At 44.4% G+C, this 20919-nt stretch overlaps 1 protein-coding gene across 1 annotated transcript; it reads right to left on the minus strand.

The window, feature by feature from the left end:
- Window positions 1–19736: 19736 nt before the first annotated feature.
- LOC143803772 (olfactory receptor 5V1-like) lies at window positions 19737–20696 on the minus strand. Its single transcript, XM_077281539.1, has one exon. The coding sequence runs from the start codon at window positions 20694–20696 to the stop codon at window positions 19737–19739; it is 960 nt and encodes a 319-aa protein (XP_077137654.1).
- Between the last annotated feature and the right edge of the window lie 223 nt (window positions 20697–20919).

The raw sequence follows: 20919 nt of genomic DNA on the forward strand, positions 1-20919 counted from the left end.
GCTATTCCCTCATCACTAGTATACAGTGAAAGCAGACATTTCCCTTAAGGTACCTTCACACGAAGCGACGCTGCAGCGATAGCGACAACGATGCCGATCGCTGCAGCGTCGCTGTTTGATCGCTGGAGAGCTGTCACACAGACAGCTCTCCAGCGACCAACGATGCCGAGGTCCCCGGGTAACCAGGGTAAACATCGGGTTGCTAAGCGCAGGGCCGCGCTTAGTGACCCGATGTTTACCCTGGTTACCAGCGTAAAAGTTAAAAAAACAAACAGTACATACTCACCTGCGCGTCTCCCAGCCTCTGCTTCCTGCACTGACTGAGCTCCGGCCCTAACAGCACAGCGGTGACGTCACCGCTGTGCTTTCACTTTCACTTTAGGGACCGGAGCTCAGTCAGTGTGATGAAGCAGACGCTGGAGGACGCATGTGAGTATGTACTGTTTGTTTTTTTTACTTTTACGCTGGTAACCAGGGTAAACATCGGGTCACTAAGCGCGGCCCTGCGCTTAGTTACCCGATGTTTACCCTGGTTACCAGTGTAAAATATCGCTGGTATCGTTGCTTTTGGTGTCAAACACAACGATACACAGCGATCGGACGACCAAATAAAGTTCTGGACTTTATTCAGCGACCAGCGACATCACAGCAGGATCCTGATCGCTGCTGCGTGTCAAACGAAACGATATCGCTAGCGAGGACGCTGCAACGTCACGGATTGCTAGCGATGTCGTTTCGTGTGAAGGTACCTTTACTGAGATAGGAGATGACAGTTTCTGCTGATAAGATTCTATTTAGATAAGAGGGGTAGGGGAGAGAGGAGGACATCCTGTAGCTCCTTCTGCATAGAATCTTATCAGCAGCAACTCTTATCTCCAATTTCAGTAATGTAAAATCCTGTCTTCACTGAATACAGATTTTACCTGTGAATTGAGAATCTTGAAACAGAAAGATTCACATCACTTTAAGTAAAGAAGACTATCTCCAAAGATGTACCACCCCTTTAACACTAAACAATTATATTTAACTAGAAGGTGGCCCGATTCTAACGCATCGGGTATTCTATAATATGTATGTATGTATGTATATAGCAGCCACATAGTATATAGCACAGCCCACGTAACAGACAACCACATAGTATATAGCACAGCCACGTAGTATATAGGAGCCACGTAGTATATAGTAGCCACGTAGTATATAACACAGCCCACGTAGTATATAGCACAGCCACGTAATATATAGCACAGCCACGTAATATATAACACAGCCCACGTAGTATATAGCACAGCCACGTAGTATATAGCACAGCTACGTAGTATATAGCACAGCCATGTAGTATACAGCACAGCCACATAGTATATAGCAGCCACATAGTATATAACACAGCCACGTAGTATATAACACAGCTACATAGTATATAACACAGCTACATAGTATATAACACAGCCCACGTAATATATAGCAGCCACGTAGTATATAACACAGCCATGTAGTATATAGGAGTCACGTAGTATATAGCACAGCCACGCAGTATATAACACAGCCCACACAGTATATAGCACAGCCCACGCAGTATATAACACAGCCCACGTAACGCACCACGTAGTATATAGCACAGCCACATAGTATATAGCATAGCCACGTAGTATATAGCATAGCCATGTAGTATATAGCAGCCACTTAGTATATAGCAGCCACTTAGTATATAACACAGCCCACGTAATATATAGCAGCCACATAGTATATAACACAGCCATGTAGTATATAGGAGTCACGTAGTATATAGCACAGCCACGCAGTATATAACACAGCCCATGCAGTATATAGCACAGCCCACGCAGTATATAACACAGCCCACGTAACACAGACAGCCACATAGTATATAGGACAGCCACACAGTATATAGCATAGCCACGTAGTATATAGCAGCCACTTAGTATATAGCAGCCGCGTAGTATATAACACAGCCCACGTAATATATAGCACAGCCCACGTAGTATATAACACAGACACGTAGTATGTAACACAGCCCACGCAGTATATAACACTTCCCACGTAGTATATAACACTGCCCACGTAGTATATAACACTGCCCACATAGTATATAACACAGCCCACGCAGTAAATAGCAATGTGGGCACCATATCCCTGTTAAAAAAAAAAAAAATAGTTATATACTCACCCTCCGGCAGCTCCCGGATCCAGGCGAGGCATTTAGCGATGCTCCTCAAGACGCTCCAGTCCCAAGAATGCATTGCGGTCTCGCGAGATGATGACGTATTGGTCTCGCGAGAGCGCTGCATCATCATCTCACGAGACCGCAATGCATGGCCCGGAGCGTTGCGAGGAGCAGCGGGAAAGGTGAAGGAGGGTGAGTATATAATGACTATTTATTTTTTTATTATTTTTAACATTAGATCTTCTTACTATTGATGCTGCATAGGCAGCATCAATAGTAAAAAGTTGGTCACACAGGGTTAATAGCAGCGTTAATGGACTGCGTTACACCACGGCATAACGCGGTGTAACACAGCCATTAACCCTGTGTGAGCCCTGACTGGAGGGGGCACTGATGGAGAGTGGGAAGGGGCAAATTCGCCGGCAGACTGTGCCCGTCGCTGATTGGTCGCGGCCTGCCGGCAGCGACCAATCAGCGACGTGGGATTTCCGTTACAGACAGACAGACAGACAGACGGAAGTGCCCCTTAGACAATTATACAATAGATTTGCATGAATATTCATATTTTCACAACTGTATGTGTTTGTGAGTGTGTGCATATATACATAAAGACTGCTCAAAAATATAAAAGGAACACTTAACAACACAATGCAACTCCAAGTCAATCACACTTCTGTGAAAGCAACCTGTCAAGTTATGAAGCAACACTGATTGTGAATCAATTTCTCATGCTGTTGTGAAAATGAAGCAGACAACAGGCAGAAATGATAGGCAATTAGCAAGACACCTTCTATAAAGGAGTGGTTCTGCAGGTGGTGACCACAGACCATTTCTCATGTTCTCAACCTTTTTGCCTTTTGTTCTGTTCACTTTTGCATTTTGTCATTAATCCTACCCCTAGAGGTACAGCAGCATGAGGCAGAAGTTGCTCAGGTAGTACAGCTAATCCATGATGGCACAAGAAGGGTAATTGTGTCTGTTAGCAGTGTCCAAAAAATGGAACAGATACCAGAAGACAGTCCACCACACCAGGAAATGTGGAGGGGCCGTATGAGGACAACAACCCAGCAGCAGGACCGCTATCTCCTCCTTTGATCAAGGAGGAACAGAAGAACAGGTGCCAGAGCCCTGCAAAATGACCTCCAGCAGGCCACTTTTATACATGTGTCTGCTCAAATTGTAAGAAACAGACTCCATGACAGCGGTATGAGGGCCCGAAATCCACAAGTGGGTCTTGTGCTTAGAGCCCAACACCGTGCAGGGCGATTGGCATTTGCCAGAGAACACCAAGATTGGCAGATTCCACATTGCCGCTCTGTGCGCTTCACAAATGAAAGTAGGTTGACACTGAGCATATGTGACAAACGTGAGTCTGGAGAATCCATGGAGAATGTTCTGCTCCCTGCACCATCCACCAGCATGACTCGTTTGGCAGTGGGTCAGTAATGGTGTGGGGAAGCACAGCCCTGTTATGATCTGGTGACCTTGGTGCCGCATGAGAGACTTTCTCAGGAGTAGGTGGTACCTGTACTGACCGCAAACCCTAAACTAACACCGCAACTAGAAGTAGCCGTGGGATGTACCTAACACATCCTAGACACCTCGACACAGCTGGAGAACTAAATACCCCTACAGATGGAAATGGGAATTCTATGTTGCCTCAGAGCAGAACCCCAAAGGATAGGCAGCCCCCCACAAATATTGACTGTGAGTATAAGAGGAAAGACACATGCAGGCAGAAAAACAGGATTTAGCAAAAGAGGCACTTCTAGCTAAATAGAAAAGGATAGGACAGAATTCTAAGCAGTCAGTATTAAAATCCTAAAAATATCCACAGCAGATAATACAAATATTCCACATCTAACTAAAGACATAGAAAGTATATCTGCATCTCCTGAGAATCCAGCATGACTGAAAAATCCAAACAAAGTCTAAGCTGGACAAAAACACAATAATTTGCACTGAATTGCAAAGCACACTGAATGTGTGCACAGAGACAAAAAAACAGACACTTATCTTATCTGAATTGGCAGCATGGCATGAGGAGCCAGAGAGAGATGAAATCCCTCCAAGTACAATGGACAACTGGCACTGACTCATGGAGCCAGCAAACCTAAATACCTAATAGAGCTGCAATCAGCAGAAACACCTGCCCGGATTACAACCCCAAGACAACTGCACTACCACCAGCAACCACCGGAGGGAGCCCAAGAGCAGAATTCACAACAGTACCCCCCCCTTGAAGAGGGGTCACCGAACCCTCACCAGAACCCCCAGGCCGATCAGGACAAACCAGATGAAAGGCATGGACCAAATCAGCAGCATGGACATCAGAGGCAAAAACCCAAGAATTATCCTCCTGGCCATAACCCTTCCATTTGACAAGGTACTGAAGCCTCCGCCTCGAAAAGCGAGAATCCAAAATCTTCTCAACCACATACTCCAACTCCCCATCAAACCACACAGGAGCAGGAGGATCAACAGAGGGAACAACAGGCACCACATATTTCCGCACTAAAGATCTATGGAAAACATTATGGATGGCAAAAGAGGCCGGAAGGGCCAAACGAAAAGACACCGGATTGATAATCTCAGAAATCCTATAAGGACCAATAAACCGAGGCTTAAACTTAGGGGAAGACACCTTCATAGGAACATGACGAGAAGACAACCAGACCAAATCCCCAACCCGAAGCCAGGAACCAACACACCGACGACGGTTAGCAAAACGCTGAGCCTCCTCCTGAGACAACACCAAATTGTCCACCACATGAGCCCAAATCTGCTGCAACCTGTCGACCACAGAATCCACACCAGGACAATCAGAAGGTTCAACTTGCCCCGAAGAAAAACGAGGATGAAAACCAAAATTACAAAAGAAGGGCGAAACCAAGGTAGCCGAACTAGCCCGATTATTAAGGGCAAACTCGGCCAATGGCAAGAAAGCCACCCAATCATCCTGATCTGCAGACACAAAGCATCTCAAATAAGTTTCCAAAGTCTGATTAGTTTGCTCGGTCTGGCCATTTGTCTGAGGATGAAATGCGGAAGAAAAAGACAAATCAATGCCCAGCCTAGCACAAAAGGCCTGCCAAAACCTAGAAACAAACTGGGAACCTCTGTCAGACACAATATTCTCCGGAATACCATGCAAACGAACCACATGCTGAAAAAACAATGGAACCAAATCAGAAGAGGAAGGCAATTTAGGCAAAGGCACCAAATGAACCATCTTAGAAAACCGGTCACAAACCACCCAGATAACCGACATCCTCTGGGAAACCGGAAGATCTGAAATAAAATCCATAGAAATATGCGTCCAGGGTCTCTCAGGGACCGGCAAAGGCAAAAGTAACCCACTAGCACGGGAACAACAAGGCTTGGCCCGCGCACAAGTCCCACAGGACTGCACAAAAGAACGCACATCACGCGACAAAAAAGGCCACCAAAAGGACCTACCAACCAAATCTCTGGTACCAAAAATACCAGGATGGCCAGCCAACACAGAACAATGAACCTCAGAAATCACTCTACTAGTCCATCTATCAGGAACAAACAGTTTCCCCACTGGACAGCGGTCAGGTTTGTCAGCCTGAAATTCCTGCAGAACCCGTCGCAAATCAGGGGAAATGGCAGAAAGCACCACCCCTTCCTTCAGAATGCCGACTGGCTCAAGTACCTCAGGAGAATCAGGCAAAAAACTCCTAGAGAGGGCATCAGCCTTAATATTCTTAGAACCCGGAAGATACGAAACCACGAAATCAAAACGGGAGAAAACCAGGGACCATCGAGCCTGTCTAGGATTCAACCGTTTGGCAGAATCGAGGTAAATCAGATTTTTATGATCGGTCAAGACCACAATACGGTGCTTGGCTCCCTCAAGCCAATGTCGCCATTCCTCAAACGCCCACTTCATAGCCAACAACTCCCGATTGCCGACATCATAATTGCGTTCAGCAGGCGAAAACTTACGGGAAAAGAAGGCACACGGTTTCATCAAGGAACCATCAGAATTCCTCTGAGACAAAACGGCCCCTGCCCCAATCTCAGAAGCGTCAACCTCAACCTGAAACGGAAGAGAAACATCTGGCTGACGCAACACCGGGGCAGAAGTAAATCGGTGTTTAAGCTCCTGAAAGGCAGAGACAGCCACAGAGGACCAATTCGTCACATCAGCGCCCTTCTTCGTCAAATCGGTCAGGGGCTTAACCACACTGGAGAAGTTAGCAATGAAACGGCGATAAAAATTAGCAAAGCCCAAAAATTTCTGAAGGCTCTTCACGGATGTGGGCTGAATCCAATCATGAATGGCCTGAACCTTAACCGGATCCATCTCTATAGATGAGGGAGAAAAAATGAAGCCCAAAAAAGAAACGTTCTGCACTCCAAAGAGACACTTAGACCCCTTCACAAACAAAGCATTATCACGAAGGATCTGAAATACCATCCTGACCTGTTTCACATGAGACTCCCAATCATCGGAAAAAATTAAGATGTCATCCAAATATACAATCATGAATTTATCAAGATAATTCTGGAAGATATCATGCATGAAGGACTGAAAAACAGATGGAGCATTAGAGAGCCCGAATGGCATCACAAGATATTCAAAATGGCCTTCGGGCGTATTAAACGCAGTTTTCCATTCGTCACCCTGCTTAATACGAACAAGATTATATGCCCCCCGAAGGTCAATTTTAGTAAACCAACTAGCCCCCTTAATCCTGGCAAACAAATCGGAAAACAAAGGTAAAGGGTATTGAAACTTGACAGTGATCTTATTCAAGAGGCGATAATCAATACAGGGTCTCAAGGAGCCATCCTTCTTAGCAACAAAACAAAATCCCGCTCCCAACGGTGAAGAAGATGGCCGAATATGCCCTTTCTCCAAAGACTCCTTAACATAACTCCGCATGGCGGTATGTTCCGGCACAGACAGGTTGAAAAGTCGGCCCTTAGGAAACTTACAGCCTGGAATCAAGTCAATAGCACAATCACAGTCCCTATGCGGTGGAAGGGAACTGGACTTGGGCTCATCGAATACATCCTGAAAATCAGACAAAATCTCTGGAAGTTCAGAAGAGGAGGAAGAGGAGATTGACATCACAGGAACGTCATTATGAACCCCCTGACAACCCCAACTAGTCACAGACATAGACTTCCAATCCAACACAGGATTATGTATCTGCAACCATGGAAAACCCAGCACAATAGCATCATGCAAATTATGCAACACCAGAAAACAACAATCTTCCAGATGGGCTGGCGCCATGCACATGGTCACCTGTGTCCAAAACTGGGGTTTATTTTTAGCCAAAGGTGTAGCATCAATGCCCCTTAAAGGAATAGGGTTCTGCAAAGACTGCAAGGGGAAACCACAACGCCTGGCAAATTCAAAGTCCATTAAGTTCAAAGCGACGCCTGAATCCACAAACACCATGACAGAAAATGACGACAAAGAGCAGATCAAGGTCACAGATAACAGAAATTTAGGTTGTACAGTTCCGATGGTAACTGAACTAGCGATTCTCTTTGTACGCTTTGGGCAGACTGAAATGACATGAGAAGCATCGCCACAATAAAAACACAACCTATTCTGATGTCTGAATCCTTGTTGTTCCGTTCTAGACAGAATCCTATCACACTGCATAGGCTCAGGCATCTGCTCTGAGGACAACGCCACAGCGCGCACAGTTCTGCGCTCCCGCAAGCGCCGATCGATCTGAATGGCCAGAGACATAGAATCACTCAGACCAACAGGCGTGGGAAACCCCACCATAACATCTTTGACAGATTCAGAAAGACCCTTTCTGAAAATTGCCGCCAAAGCATCCTCATTCCATTTAGTCAGCACAGACCATTTTCTAAATTTCTGACAATACAATTCTGCCGCTTCTTGACCTTGAGACAGGGCCAACAAGGTCTTCTCCGCTTGATCCACAGAATTTGGTTCATCATATAATAATCCTAGAGCCTGGAAAAAGGCATCTACATTAAGCAAGGCCGGATTCCCAGATTCCAGGGAAAAAATGCCCAATCCTGAGGGTCGCCACGCAGCAGGGATATGGCAATTTTAACCTGCTGAATGGGATCACCAGAGGAACGAGGCTTCAGAGCAAAAAACAGTTTACAGTTGTTTTTAAAACTCAAAAATTTGGACCTGTCCCCAAGAAACAAATCAGGAGTAGGAATCCTAGGCTCTAAAAGCGGAGTCTGAGCAATATAATCAGAAATACCCTGTACCCTAGCAGCAAGCTGGTCTACACGAGAAACTAATCCCTGAACATCTATGCTAGCACAAGACTCCTCAGTCACCCAGAGGAAAAGAGAGAAGAAAAGCCGAAGCAGACTACAGAAAAAAAAATGGCTCTTTCTTCCCTTCTTCTGAGATGCATTTAACTCATTGTTGGCCAGTTGTACTGTTATGATCTGGTGACCATGGAGCCGCATGAGAGACTTTCTCAGGAGTAGGTGGTACCTGTACTGACCGCAAACCCTAAACTAACACCGCAACTAGAAGTAGCCGTGGGATGTACCTAACACGTCCTAGACACTTCGACACAGCCGGAGAACTAAATACCCCTACAGATGGAAATGGGAATTCTATCTTGCCTCAGAGCAGAACCCCAAAGGATAGGCAGCCCCCCACAAATATTGACTGTGAGTATAAGAGGAAAGACACACGCAGGCAGAAAAACAGGATTTAGCAAAAGAGGCACTTCTAGCTAAATAGAAAAGGATAGGACAGAATTCTAAGCGGTCAGTATTAAAATCCTAAAACTATCCACAGCAGATAATACAAATATTCCACATCTAACTAAAGACATACAAAGTATATCTGCATCTCCTGAGAATCCAGCATGACTGAAAAATCCAAACAAAGTCTAAGCTGGACAAAAACACAATAATTTGCACTGAATTGCAAAGCACACTGAATGTGTGCACAGAGACAAAAAAACAGACACTTATCTTATCTGAATTGGCAGCATGGCATGAGGAGCCAGAGAGAGATGAAATCCCTCCAAGTACAATGGACAACTGGCACTGACTCATGGAGCCAGCAAACCTAAATACCTAATAGAGCTGCAATCAGCAGAAACACCTGCCCGGATTACAACCCCAAGACAACTGCGCTATCACCAACAACCACCGGAGGGAGCCCAAGAGCAGAATTCACAACACAGCCCTCCATGTGCTAGCCAGAGGTACCCTGAATGCCATTAAATACCAGGATGAAATCCTCAGACCCATTGTGAGATCATATGCAGGTGCAATAGGCCTTGGGTTCCTTCTAATTCATAACAACACTAGGCCTCATGTGGCTGAAGTGTGTCAGCAGTTCCTGCATGATGAAGGTATTGATGCTATGGGCTGGCCTGCCCGCTCCCCACACCTGAATCCAATCAAGCACATCAGGGTCATCAATCATGTCTCATACCATCAAACGATGCCATGTTGCGCCACAGACTGTCCAGGAGTTGACCGATGCTTTAATCCAGGTCTGGGAGGAGATCCCTTAGGAGAAAATCTGCTGCCTCCTCAGGAATATGCTCACTCATTACAGAGAGGTCATACAGGCATGTAGGGGGCCACACACACTACTGAGCATCATTCCCTTGCCTTGAGGCATTTTCACTGCAGTTAGATCAGCCTGTAATTTGATTTTCCACTTTGATTTTAAGTATCATTCCAAATCCAGACCTCCATGGGATATTAATTTAGATTTACATTGATCATTTTTGTTTTATTGTTCTCAAATCAGTCCACTGTATAATGAATAAAGATTTGCAACTAGAATTTTTCATTCAGTTGTAAGGGGGTGCCACGTCCCTACCCCCTTAAAGGTGCATAGTTGTTATGCTGTTATGTATTTAAGTATGTTGCTACATGTTAGATCTGTATATATGTCTATTTCAGTAGTGATAGGGTAAGTGCAGGACCCTACATCGGACACTGGATGGGGCACCACATTATACCTAGTTATGTAGGAGGGACTGTCTGTGTCAAGAGGAAAGTGTCTTTCTGGTTGTAGTGAGTAGTGGCCTAGCGCCCCTGTTAGGTGGACAGCTCCGCAACGTTAAGCCTGATACCCAGCCATTCAGAGTCCAGAAGGACAGAAGTACAGCTGAAGCAGCAGCATTACCACAGTTTGGGACAGGAGCTTGAGAAGTGGCCCTTGACCAGTACAGGGACACAGGTCACTCACCATGTGGCAGATCATTGCTTGGGCTGACACTCTCCGTACCATTTCAAAACGGATGAGGGAACTCTCAGGCGTAGTGAACTCACACAGGGAGGACGCTGTGTTATTGTAAGAAGCGATACGACCCCTAATGTACTGCAGGACGTAGGAGAAAGCGTAGGGAGAGTGGAGAATGTGAACTGTATGGAACCTAATGCTGATGATGTAACTGATAAGAATGTGTTGCGACAAACAAATAGTAAAGTTCATTGTTTTAACTTTGAAAAGGAATCTGTCTCTTTTTGTACAACGGAAGCAGCGGAACTTCAGCCAGCCCGATGAGATTGAAGCAAAAGGTATGCTGCAGAAGGGATATTGTTTGTATATAACTGGGGGCCAGGGCACGTGTAACCAGTTATCCTCAGCCACGACTACTGCCCTGGCTCTGCCTTTTAAACTTTGCATAGGGCGGCAGGATCCTGTAACCATGCAGCGTGGGAATGTCATGGAAGATGTTATTGATGTGACCAGAAAGAGTGACGATGAAGAAATTGTGAATGTTACCGAAATACTGGATGTGATTGATATTATTGATGTCTAAAACCCTAAATGTGAATGACGTGGTGATGGAAAAGATGGCAGCTCTAAAGATGGCGGAGTTTGGCGCTAACAAGGAGAACGACAACTATAACTTCACTCTTCATGGGCGTAACCCCCCAGAGAAGGAGAGAAAATCTGTCCCACCACGTCTCTCGTCCCACCCATGGTGGGTGCGTGGCAGGAGGAGAAGGCCTTAGCCTCTGGCATACGCTATTAGGAAATGGGTGGAGAGGCTGGAATTGACCCCACCCTGAAATGGATGGGGCCTACAAAAAACCCCTTGGTGCAGCTGTGCAGTGTCATTAGGAGACATGGCATCAGCAGCGATGCACCACTCCTGCACTCGTCACTGCGGGGGCATAGGCCGCATAGAATGGAAATGGTGGCAGGTGGAAGAGAGGGCCTGACCCAGGTGACAGAGAGATGATGCTGCTGAAACATCCCTGTTTACCTGCGGAGGAGAGCTGCCAGCCGCTGCCGGGGCTGGAATGCCGTCCACGGGAGCCCGAGTCACATTGTGCAGAGCCAGAACATCGGCGAGAAACAGAGCCTTGATGTCTTCCAGAGTGGGAGCGGGGTCTTCAGGGTTCAGGACAGCAGCAGAGGCCAGAACCACTTTGCCCGGAACATTTCCCTCATCATCATCGGGGACCGGGATTAGCGACAGCCCTGGAGAAGCGATGGTCCAGCCAGGACATCATCAATGGAAGCCGAAGTGTGCAGCGGTGTCCGCAGAGGGATTCACCAATTGCAGTACGGGCATGACTGACCACTTCAGACAACAGCGGTGAGTGCACCTCGGCCCTTGTCCCTAGAGGGTTGGTCCCTGCAGCGGCACTCTATTCTGCCAGGGTGGACGGTCCCTCGACCTTCTGTTTCAGGGTGCGAACTCATTGATCTTTCCAGCAGCTGTCCAGAGCGGGAGAACAAGTCCACGTCTAGCACATGTACAGTGGGGGGGCACTTCTTGTTCTTTTAAGGCTGCGACGGGCCCAGTCCCATCCCCAGGGCAATCCACCTGGATTGCTGGAGTCAATGAGAAAAAGAAGTAGAGGGAAAGAGAGATTTTGGCCAAATTGCACCAGCATGAGGAAGGTGCTATGGCCGGTCCCCGTACTCGCAGCCAGCTTGTGTATATGGAGGTGGGAAGGATGGAACCATTGTGATGGAGCGGCACGGGATACGTGCCATTGAACTGTGTACACTTGCTGGTGAGACGTAAGAAAGTTGTGTTTGTTGCACCTTCAGAATAAATGGACTGTTCTGCGTCACTGCGGGTGAGTGAGCCCTGGTAACACTCCAAGAAGCAGGAGTAATGTGGCTGGTACTGCTAGAATAGAAAGTTGCGTTGTGTTAGTTAAGTTTTGTTGCGCCTGTTGTGCCGTTTCTGCTGTATAGCAGAACTCCACCTTTATGGAAAAGAAGGGACCTTGGACTAATAGATGTGGCTGCAGCAACAGACTGTGCTCTATGACCAGGCAGCGCACATAGGACAGTGCCGTACACAAAGGGAGGGGAACTCCCCCTTAAAGAACTGCTGACCTTGCGGAAAGGTCATACCCCTGTAAATACGTTGGATTCTGGTAGACGGGTCCGTACTGTTTGGTAAAAAGGTGAAAAAAATATGACTTTGTTAATTACATACAAGGAAAGCATTAAAATAAGGTGCAAGTGGGAACAAATGACCAGGAAAAAAGCAGACACAATACACAAGGGACAAAACTGGGATTACACAATGGGATTGAATTGTAGCAGCAAGGTAAATCATGATATCATAAGTAATAGATGCAATTTAAAAAGTGCGTATGTGCATGCTTAATATATCATGATGGTGATGAATTACTGCAAATTAGCATCAGGGATATGTTATGTGACAGACATCTGCAGATGTGTTAAATCATATAATGAAAGTAGGGTAGTTAAAGTGCATGTGCGTATAGTACTATTGAATGAAAATAGTGGACAGTATGTTCTAATAACGGCAAAGATAATCATGTAAAGAAAAAAGCACCAAAACGAACCAGTAGACAAAAAATACAAAGCTTTATTAAATAACAATAAAATCCAAAAGTAAAGACATGAAAAAAGGTAATCACAGGGAATTGACAATGGTAAGCCATAAACAAGGTAGGCACCACAGTTAAATACAGGTAATGAAACCCAATGGCAAAAACATAATAATAATTATACAGGTATGTCAAAAAGTGCATTGTGCTATCAACATGTGCCAATTAGGAGTTCAATAGATATAAAGTATATTAAAAAGTACAAATAACTCAGGGCACAAGAACAATGCAAATGGTCAATAACCGCAGTGGTGAAGGACAGCAAAAACCATGAAGTCAGAGTAAAAAAGTTATGCCTAGGGATTTACCTGAGGAGCCGTTGTGCCACCCACCCCAATGAGCGTTTCGGCGCAGTGCCTTCTTTCGGGGGTCTGGCATCATGAGGAAATGAGGCCCTTTTATATGTTCAAAGCAATAATCAAAGCAAGTATGCGGAAAGGATGTGATGCTGCTCAAAGAACAGCGCATGCGAAGTCGGCCACTCATGGAGGTCAGAATCACCGAGGGCATCATCGGATGGGAGAGTCCACATCACCTGGCCACACCCACGAGCAAACACGTGAGCGGGACCAAGGATACAAGTCCACCCAGAGCCGGGATATGATGCCGTCGGCAATACCAAGCAGCGGAGCACCGGCGCGCATGCGCACAAAGCAGTTTAACATGGAGAAAGATATCAGGATATCAAAGGAAGGTAATGGTGAATGGGGAAATAAATAATAACAAGGGTACACGGGCAATCGGGAAGAGCTGAGTCTAAGCGCCAGCATTGGCGCATCTAATAGATGCACCATTGATGGGGCGGATGAGAGTTGGTTTCATTAGGCTGGGAAGGGGATAATATCCATAGACCTTCTAGTCTATTAATATCAGCTCTAAGCTGTCTGCTTTCCTTAGCTGGTTATTAAAAATAGGGAGGATGCCACTTCATTTTTTCTTTAATGTGCAAATGAAAAACAATATCATCAATCGTATTGAGCCACAGAATAAAGTTGTCCAGGTTTATTTTTCTTCATTCAATTTTGGAACAAAAATGGATTTAAAAAAGTGATAGAAAAGTAGTAGCTACCCAAAAATGATTCCAGTGAAAAATACAGTTTATCCTGCAGAAAAAAAAACAAAACAAAACAAAGTAAAGAACAAGCCCTTATATACTGTATGTTAGGGTTGGCGGAACGCACCGAATATATTTATTAGATGGGATAGGTGCGTTCGCAACCCGGGATCCACCGTGCAGGAAAGAACCCGCTGCTAAGTAAGGCGGCAAAGCAAAATAGAATAAACGAACTCCGTTACTTCACAGAGCCCATAGTAAAGAGAACGCTGTGCCCTGTTTAGCTCACAGGGGACACAGCTATTGTGTAGAGCCGACAGTGGTCATGCAGTCCAACCAACACGCAGCTCCTCTCCGGTGGAGCCGGAATTCTATCGGCTATTAGCCAGCCCTGAATTCTCCTGCTCAAACACACACTTCTCCAACTTGGCATAGAGGGAGTTTGCCCATAAGAGGTCGAAGACTTTGCGAACATCTCTCCGATGGGAGTCAATATCTGGAGAGTAGATGAGAATATCATCCAGATAGACTACGACCGAGGTGGTGAGCATATCCCGGAAGATGTCATTCACAAAGTCTTGGAAAACGGCTGGGGCATTACAGAGCCAGAAGGGCATCACCAGATATTCATAGTGCCCATCCCTGGTGTTAAAAACCGTCTTCCATTCGTCCCCCTCACGGATGCGAATCAGGTTGTAAGCACCCCGCAGATCTAATTTTGTAAATACCCTTGCTCCCCGTAGCCTATCAAAAAGCTCAGATATCAGGGGTAATGGGTACTTGTTCTTAACAGTGATGGCGTTAAGACCCCTGTAGTCTATGCATGGACGTAAGTCTCCACTCTTCTTCTGTACGAAGAAGAACCCAGCCCCTGCAGGTGACACTGACTTCCTAATGAATCCTCTTGCCAGATTCTCTTTGATGTACTGAGACATTGCCTCTGTCTCCGGGAGAGATAACGGATAGACTCGACCCCGGGGAGGCTCAGCACCAGGCAAGAGGTCAATAGGACAGTCATAGGGGCGGTGAGGTGGAAGGGTCTCCGCAGCCCTTTTGGAGAACACATCCGCATAGGGCCAATAGTGCTTGGGGAGAGAGGAAAGATCTGCGGGTACCTCTGTTGTAGCAACCTGAACGCACTCCCTCTGACATCTACCCTCACAGGATTTACTCCATCCCAGAATTCTCCCTGAGGACCACTCTATATGAGGAGAATGATAGCGTAGCCATGGTATCCCCAACAGGACCTCATCAATTTACTCAGGAATGACTAATAGGGAGATAATCTCCTGATGTGATGGAGACACAGAAAGAGCGAAAGGAATGGTTTGGTGGGTAATCTGTGAGGGTAGTGTTGACCCATTTACCACTCGAACGGTTACTGGTTTGGCGAGCATCACCAGGGGTATTGCGTGACACTGGGCGAAAGTGGATGACATAAAATTACCCTCCGCCCCAGAGTCCACGCATAGCTCTACCATAAGAGTGGATGGGCCTATGGTAATTGTCCCCTTGAAGGACAACTTAGAGGCAAACGTCGCTGTGTCTAGTGTACCTCCTCCAACTGCCACTAGATGCTGATGTTTCCCCGACCGCTGAGGACACTTGGAGGCAAGATGTCCTGACTGCCGGCAAACATGACAGACCTTAAGTGCACCAGTGGACTGGGACTTGGATCCCGCTCGTGTCACCTCTATGGCCTCATGTGACTTGGACGCCTGGACTGGAGATTCCAAAGGTCTGGCGAAGGTGGGAGCCAGCCAAAACCTCTGCCTACACTGGGCTCGCTCCAACCTTCGCTCATGAAAACGAAGGTCTATGCGAGTTGATACAGCTATGAGCTCCTCCAGTGTGGCGGGAATCTCCCTAGTGGCCAAAGCGTCCTTCACATGGTCAGCCAGCCCCCTCCAAAATACGGGAATGAGGGTTTTATCTGGCCATTCCAACTCAGACGCTAATGTCCGGAAGCGAACGGCAAAATGGCTGACCATGGTTGAACCCTGAGTCAAAGCCAGCAGTTGGAGCGCTGTATCATGGGTGACTTGAGGTCCTACAAAGACCTGTTCCAGAGTGTCCAGAAACCGAGGAACACTCCGCACCACATGATCGTTGCGCTCCCACAGCGGCGTAGCCCACTCCAACGCTCTGTCCGACAGGAGAGAGATTATGAATCCCACCTTTGCCCACTCTGTGGGAAAACGTGCAGCCAGGAGCTCGAGGTGTATACCACACTGGCTCACGAAACCCCTACAGGACTATTAGCCAGCCCTGAATTCACACATAAACTCCTCGCCGGAGGTGCCAGCATTCTAGGGGCTTATTTCAGCCGGGTCCCCGACTGCATACACAAAACTCCTCGCCGGAGGTACCAGCATTCTAGGGGCTTATTTGAGCCGGGTCCCTGACCACACACACGACCACACTGGCGCTGAGCTCGAACATATTTGACACTAGCGCATGGCCGTGCAGTCATGAGAACCTTATATAGCTGCAGCACCTACAGGACCTTCCAAGAAGGACCAATGGAAGGCTGCCACAGAACTTGATCAGGTACAGGACCTTCCTGGAGGACCAATGGAAGTTGTGCAGTACCTGAGCATGTGACCCTTGATCTCCACTGAGAGATCTTACCCTGGGCATGCTCAGTGTGTGCAAAGCAGGACTTAGTCCCAGAAAAGCCTGCTCGCCACAGATCAGTGCAGGGTACAATAGCAGAGCCTGGAGAAGCAGCAGTAACCCTTTGCACAATATCAGACTCATGATATATATGAGATGCTGGGACCGACGTCTCCGTTGAGCAGGCTCCACTGCGGCTGATGCAGAATGGGAGACCGCAACAGACACGGCTCGAGATTCCCCCTGTGCAGCAGTGGGAACTCAACTCCTAACACTGTAGCTCTGCCTACAAGTCTCGGAATGTGATGACAAAAAAACATTAATTTTTTTTTTTTAAATGACTTTTTTGTAGAAAAGAAGTCAAACATGAAAGCAGATTACAAAGTTGCTTATTTTCATGTGTACTATTGCTTTATGAGATAAAAATAAAAACAATGGTTACACTTTAACATGCATACATATAGTTTAAATGTATTGTATTTTTGTTAAAATTGCCTTCCAAAAAATATAACAAAGAGTGATGGAAAAATCTTATAGACTACATAATGGTACCAGTAAAAACTATAACTTGTAACACACAAAATTAAGCTCTTACAGTGCTCCTTTGATAAAGAGTGTAAAACTTAAGGCAACACAAAATCAAAGTCTTTTTTTTCAAACAGTGTATTTATTGTGCAAAGTGATAACTAATAAATAAAGCTATATAAATTTAGTATAGCCATAGTCAAAAAGATCCAGAGAATAAAGATAACACTTTGTTTTTGAAACATGATCAACACGTAACATTTAAACTGTCTAAAAAACAAGAGCAAAACATTTTTTTCCTAGTCCTTCCTAAAAAGAGTTCTAAAAGATAGTTATAAGTTATATGGATCCCAAATTGATGCTGCTAACAAATACAACCAATCCTGCAAAAAAACAACATGTGGCATGGCTACATCTAAGGGAAAGTAAAATATTACAACAATGAAAAACCAAAAAATCTGACGAGGTTTAACTTGTTATCCTTCAATGTTTATTCCAAATAAAAAAAATCCATGAGCATAAATTATTATTTGTGACTCCTGTTATGACAATCATAATAAAACCTTCAGCCAGTAATCTACAGCATTTAATGTGTAATGTTATTTCTTTCTAGACATATGCCCAGATGCCTAGTAAATTTAAACAAGATTAAAATTATATTTTGATCATGCATATTCAAGTAACATTCATGATATCAATATATAGTTAGTATCCTATAAACACCAAAAATTAATAATTAGGTTTATTACACAAATATTTTTAGTAGTCAACAGGTTAGTTTCTATGGATAATTTTTGAGCATTCAAGGATCAAAGTTTTACAATTGTAAAATTTATTATAAAAAGTCCACAAAAATTTCAAAAAATATTTAGAAATGACAACATGATAAAATTAATGGCTCAGCAGTATATTTCAGGAACTCAGATAAGCTTAAAGTGTGTCGGTGACCAAATTGTGGCCAGATTACAGTACCAGCTAGCTGAATTATAAACGCAGCTCTAGGCTCAAGATCTCAAAGGGGTTTTCTAACATATGGATAACTGTTGGCAAGCAGTGCAGGTTGCTGAATACTGACAGTGTATAATGTACAGAATGTTAGAATTTGTTTCTGTTTGCCAATTCAAGCAACTTGTATACTTGCAGTTCCAAGCCAACCAGATTCTCATCAGCTAATCTGAAAAGAATATTGAGAAGAAGAGGATGAGAATCTAGTCGGCATGTGAATGTTCAACAGAATAATGAGAGAACTGGAGGAAAATTTAGCAGGCATGTGACTGTTCAACAGAACACTGAAAGAAATGGATAACAATATAGTCGGCATGTAACCATTCAACAGAGTACTGTGAGAATCAGATGAGAATCTAGTTGACATGGGAAGGTTCAACAGAACAAACAAAGACGCAAAGGAAAATCTAGCCAGCATGTAACTGTTCAACAGAACACTGAGAAAAGTTGATGAGAATCTAGTCGGCATGTAACTGTTCAACAGAACACCGAGAAAAGCAGATAAAAATCTAGTCGGCATGTAACTGTTCAACAGAACACTGGGAAAAGATAATGAGAATCTAGCCGGCATGTAAGTGTTCAACAGAACACTGAGAAAAGTGGATGAGAATCTAGTCGGCATGTAACTGTTCTACAGAACACAGAGAAAAGTGGATGAGAATCTAGTCGGCATGTAACTGTTCAACAGAACACTGAGAAAAGTTAATGAGAATCTAGCCGGCATGTAACTGTTCAACAGAACACTGGGAAAAGTTGATGAGAATCTAGTCGGCATGTAACTCTTCTACAGAACACAGAGAAAAGTGGTTGAGAATCTAGCTGGCATGTAACTGTTCAACAGAACACTGGGAAAAGTTGATGAGAATCTAGTCAGCATGTAACTGTTCAACAGAACACTGAGAAAAGTTGATGAGAATCTAGCTGGCTTGTAAGTGTTCAACAGAACACTGAGAAAAGTTGTGAGAATCTAGTCGGCAAGTACAGTAACTGTTCAACAGAACACTGAGAAAAGTTGATGAGAATCTAGTCGGCATGCAACTGTTCAACAGAACACTGAGAAAAGTGGATAAGAATCTAGTGGGCATGTAACTGTTCAACAGAACACTGAGAAAAGTTAATGAGAATCTAGCTGGCATGTAACTGTTCAACAGAACACTGAGAAAAGTGGATGAGAATCGAGCCAGCATGAGGCCCTTCAACAGAACACCGAGATAAGTGGACCACAATGTATATTTCGAACTAACCAGCAGAACCAATTCATAACATTGCCTTCATCACAGAATGTTAGTATTAGGTAGACTGCATTGCTTTCAAAAGTTTTCCCTGATTGGAAAATCCTTTAAGCTGGGTAGTACAAAGTTACTTTAAAATGTTGTTTGAGAATATAATTGTCCACAGAGTGTTTGGAATTGCATATACATTCAATGAATAAAATCCTTTAAGTTATTTGAGCTTACAATTATTAGGCTTGCTATGTGGTTAAGGTATAAGAATAATGGTTTTCACATGTCAATTATGGTCTTGCAATTGGGTTGACACAGCAGTAATTCCCATTTTTCTTCTTATAGCGGCTTTCATGTCTTTATTCTTTAAGCTGTAGATCAGGGGGTTCAGTATAGGGACTGCAGCTGTATTAAATAAAGAGAAATATTTACTGGAATCTAAATTGATGGATGAAGTTGGCCTCAGATATTGGAAGACGAGAGAACCATAGAGACAGATGACAACTGTAAGGTGCGAGGAGCACGTGTAGAAGGCTTTACGTCTGCCAGTGCTAGAACGTATAGACAAGATGGTGCTAATTATGAAGATGTAAGAAATGAATGTAAGGGCAAAGGGGGTGAAACCACCAAGAAACACACCTTCTGTGAAAATATACAATTGAAGAAAAGATGTATCACTGCATGACAACTTCATGATAGGTACAATGTCACAGAAGAAGTGGTCTACCTTGTTGGACACAAAACACGTTAACTTATAGATCCCCATAAAAAGTGGTATGCCTTCAAGTAAACCAATAACCCAACATAAAGAGGCCAAAAGGCAGCAAAGTTTAGAATCCATGATGAGGTGATAGCGTAAAGGGTTACAGATAGCAACATAGCGATCATAACTCATAGCTGTCAAAAGCAATAGTTCATCACTAGTCAAAGACAAAAAGGAAAAAATTTGCACAACACATTCAAGATCCGAGACAGAATGATCTCCCGATATGAAAGAAGTAAGGATTTTATGAAGAGTGATTGTAGAACAACTGATGTCCAAAATAGACAAGTTGGCCAAGAAAAAGTACATGGGTGTATGGAGATGGTAATCCAGACAAATGAGGAGAAAGATGGTTATGTTACCCCCGAGAGTGATGAGATAAATGAAGAGAACCAGGAGGAAAACAAAAAATTGCAACAAAGGCTCATCTGAGATCCCACTAATGATGAAAGAGGTCACCATACTCATATTTTTATGTTCCATGTATTTTTTTCAAAATTAATTAATTAATTTCAAGATATCAGTAAAATTGATTTAGGAAACATGATTTTGTCTAAATTGTAACTAAGTTTTTACATTTGTATAAAAATAACATTATTTCCTTAAGGTGCTAATAACTATATCAATGATTGTACAGGATTGTCAGTATAATCTGCTGCCTTTTACATATATAAGTACGAAGGAGTTAAATATACTCTACAACTGT

This window comes from Ranitomeya variabilis, chromosome 2 (genome assembly GCF_051348905.1).
Source record: "Ranitomeya variabilis isolate aRanVar5 chromosome 2, aRanVar5.hap1, whole genome shotgun sequence".
Lineage (NCBI taxonomy): Eukaryota > Metazoa > Chordata > Amphibia > Anura > Dendrobatidae > Ranitomeya > Ranitomeya variabilis.

Excerpts from the sequence above, each read along its gene's own strand:
- LOC143803772 (XM_077281539.1), bottom strand. The coding sequence starts at position 20,696 with ATGGAACATAAAAATATGAGTATGGTGACCTCTTTCATCATTAGTGGG.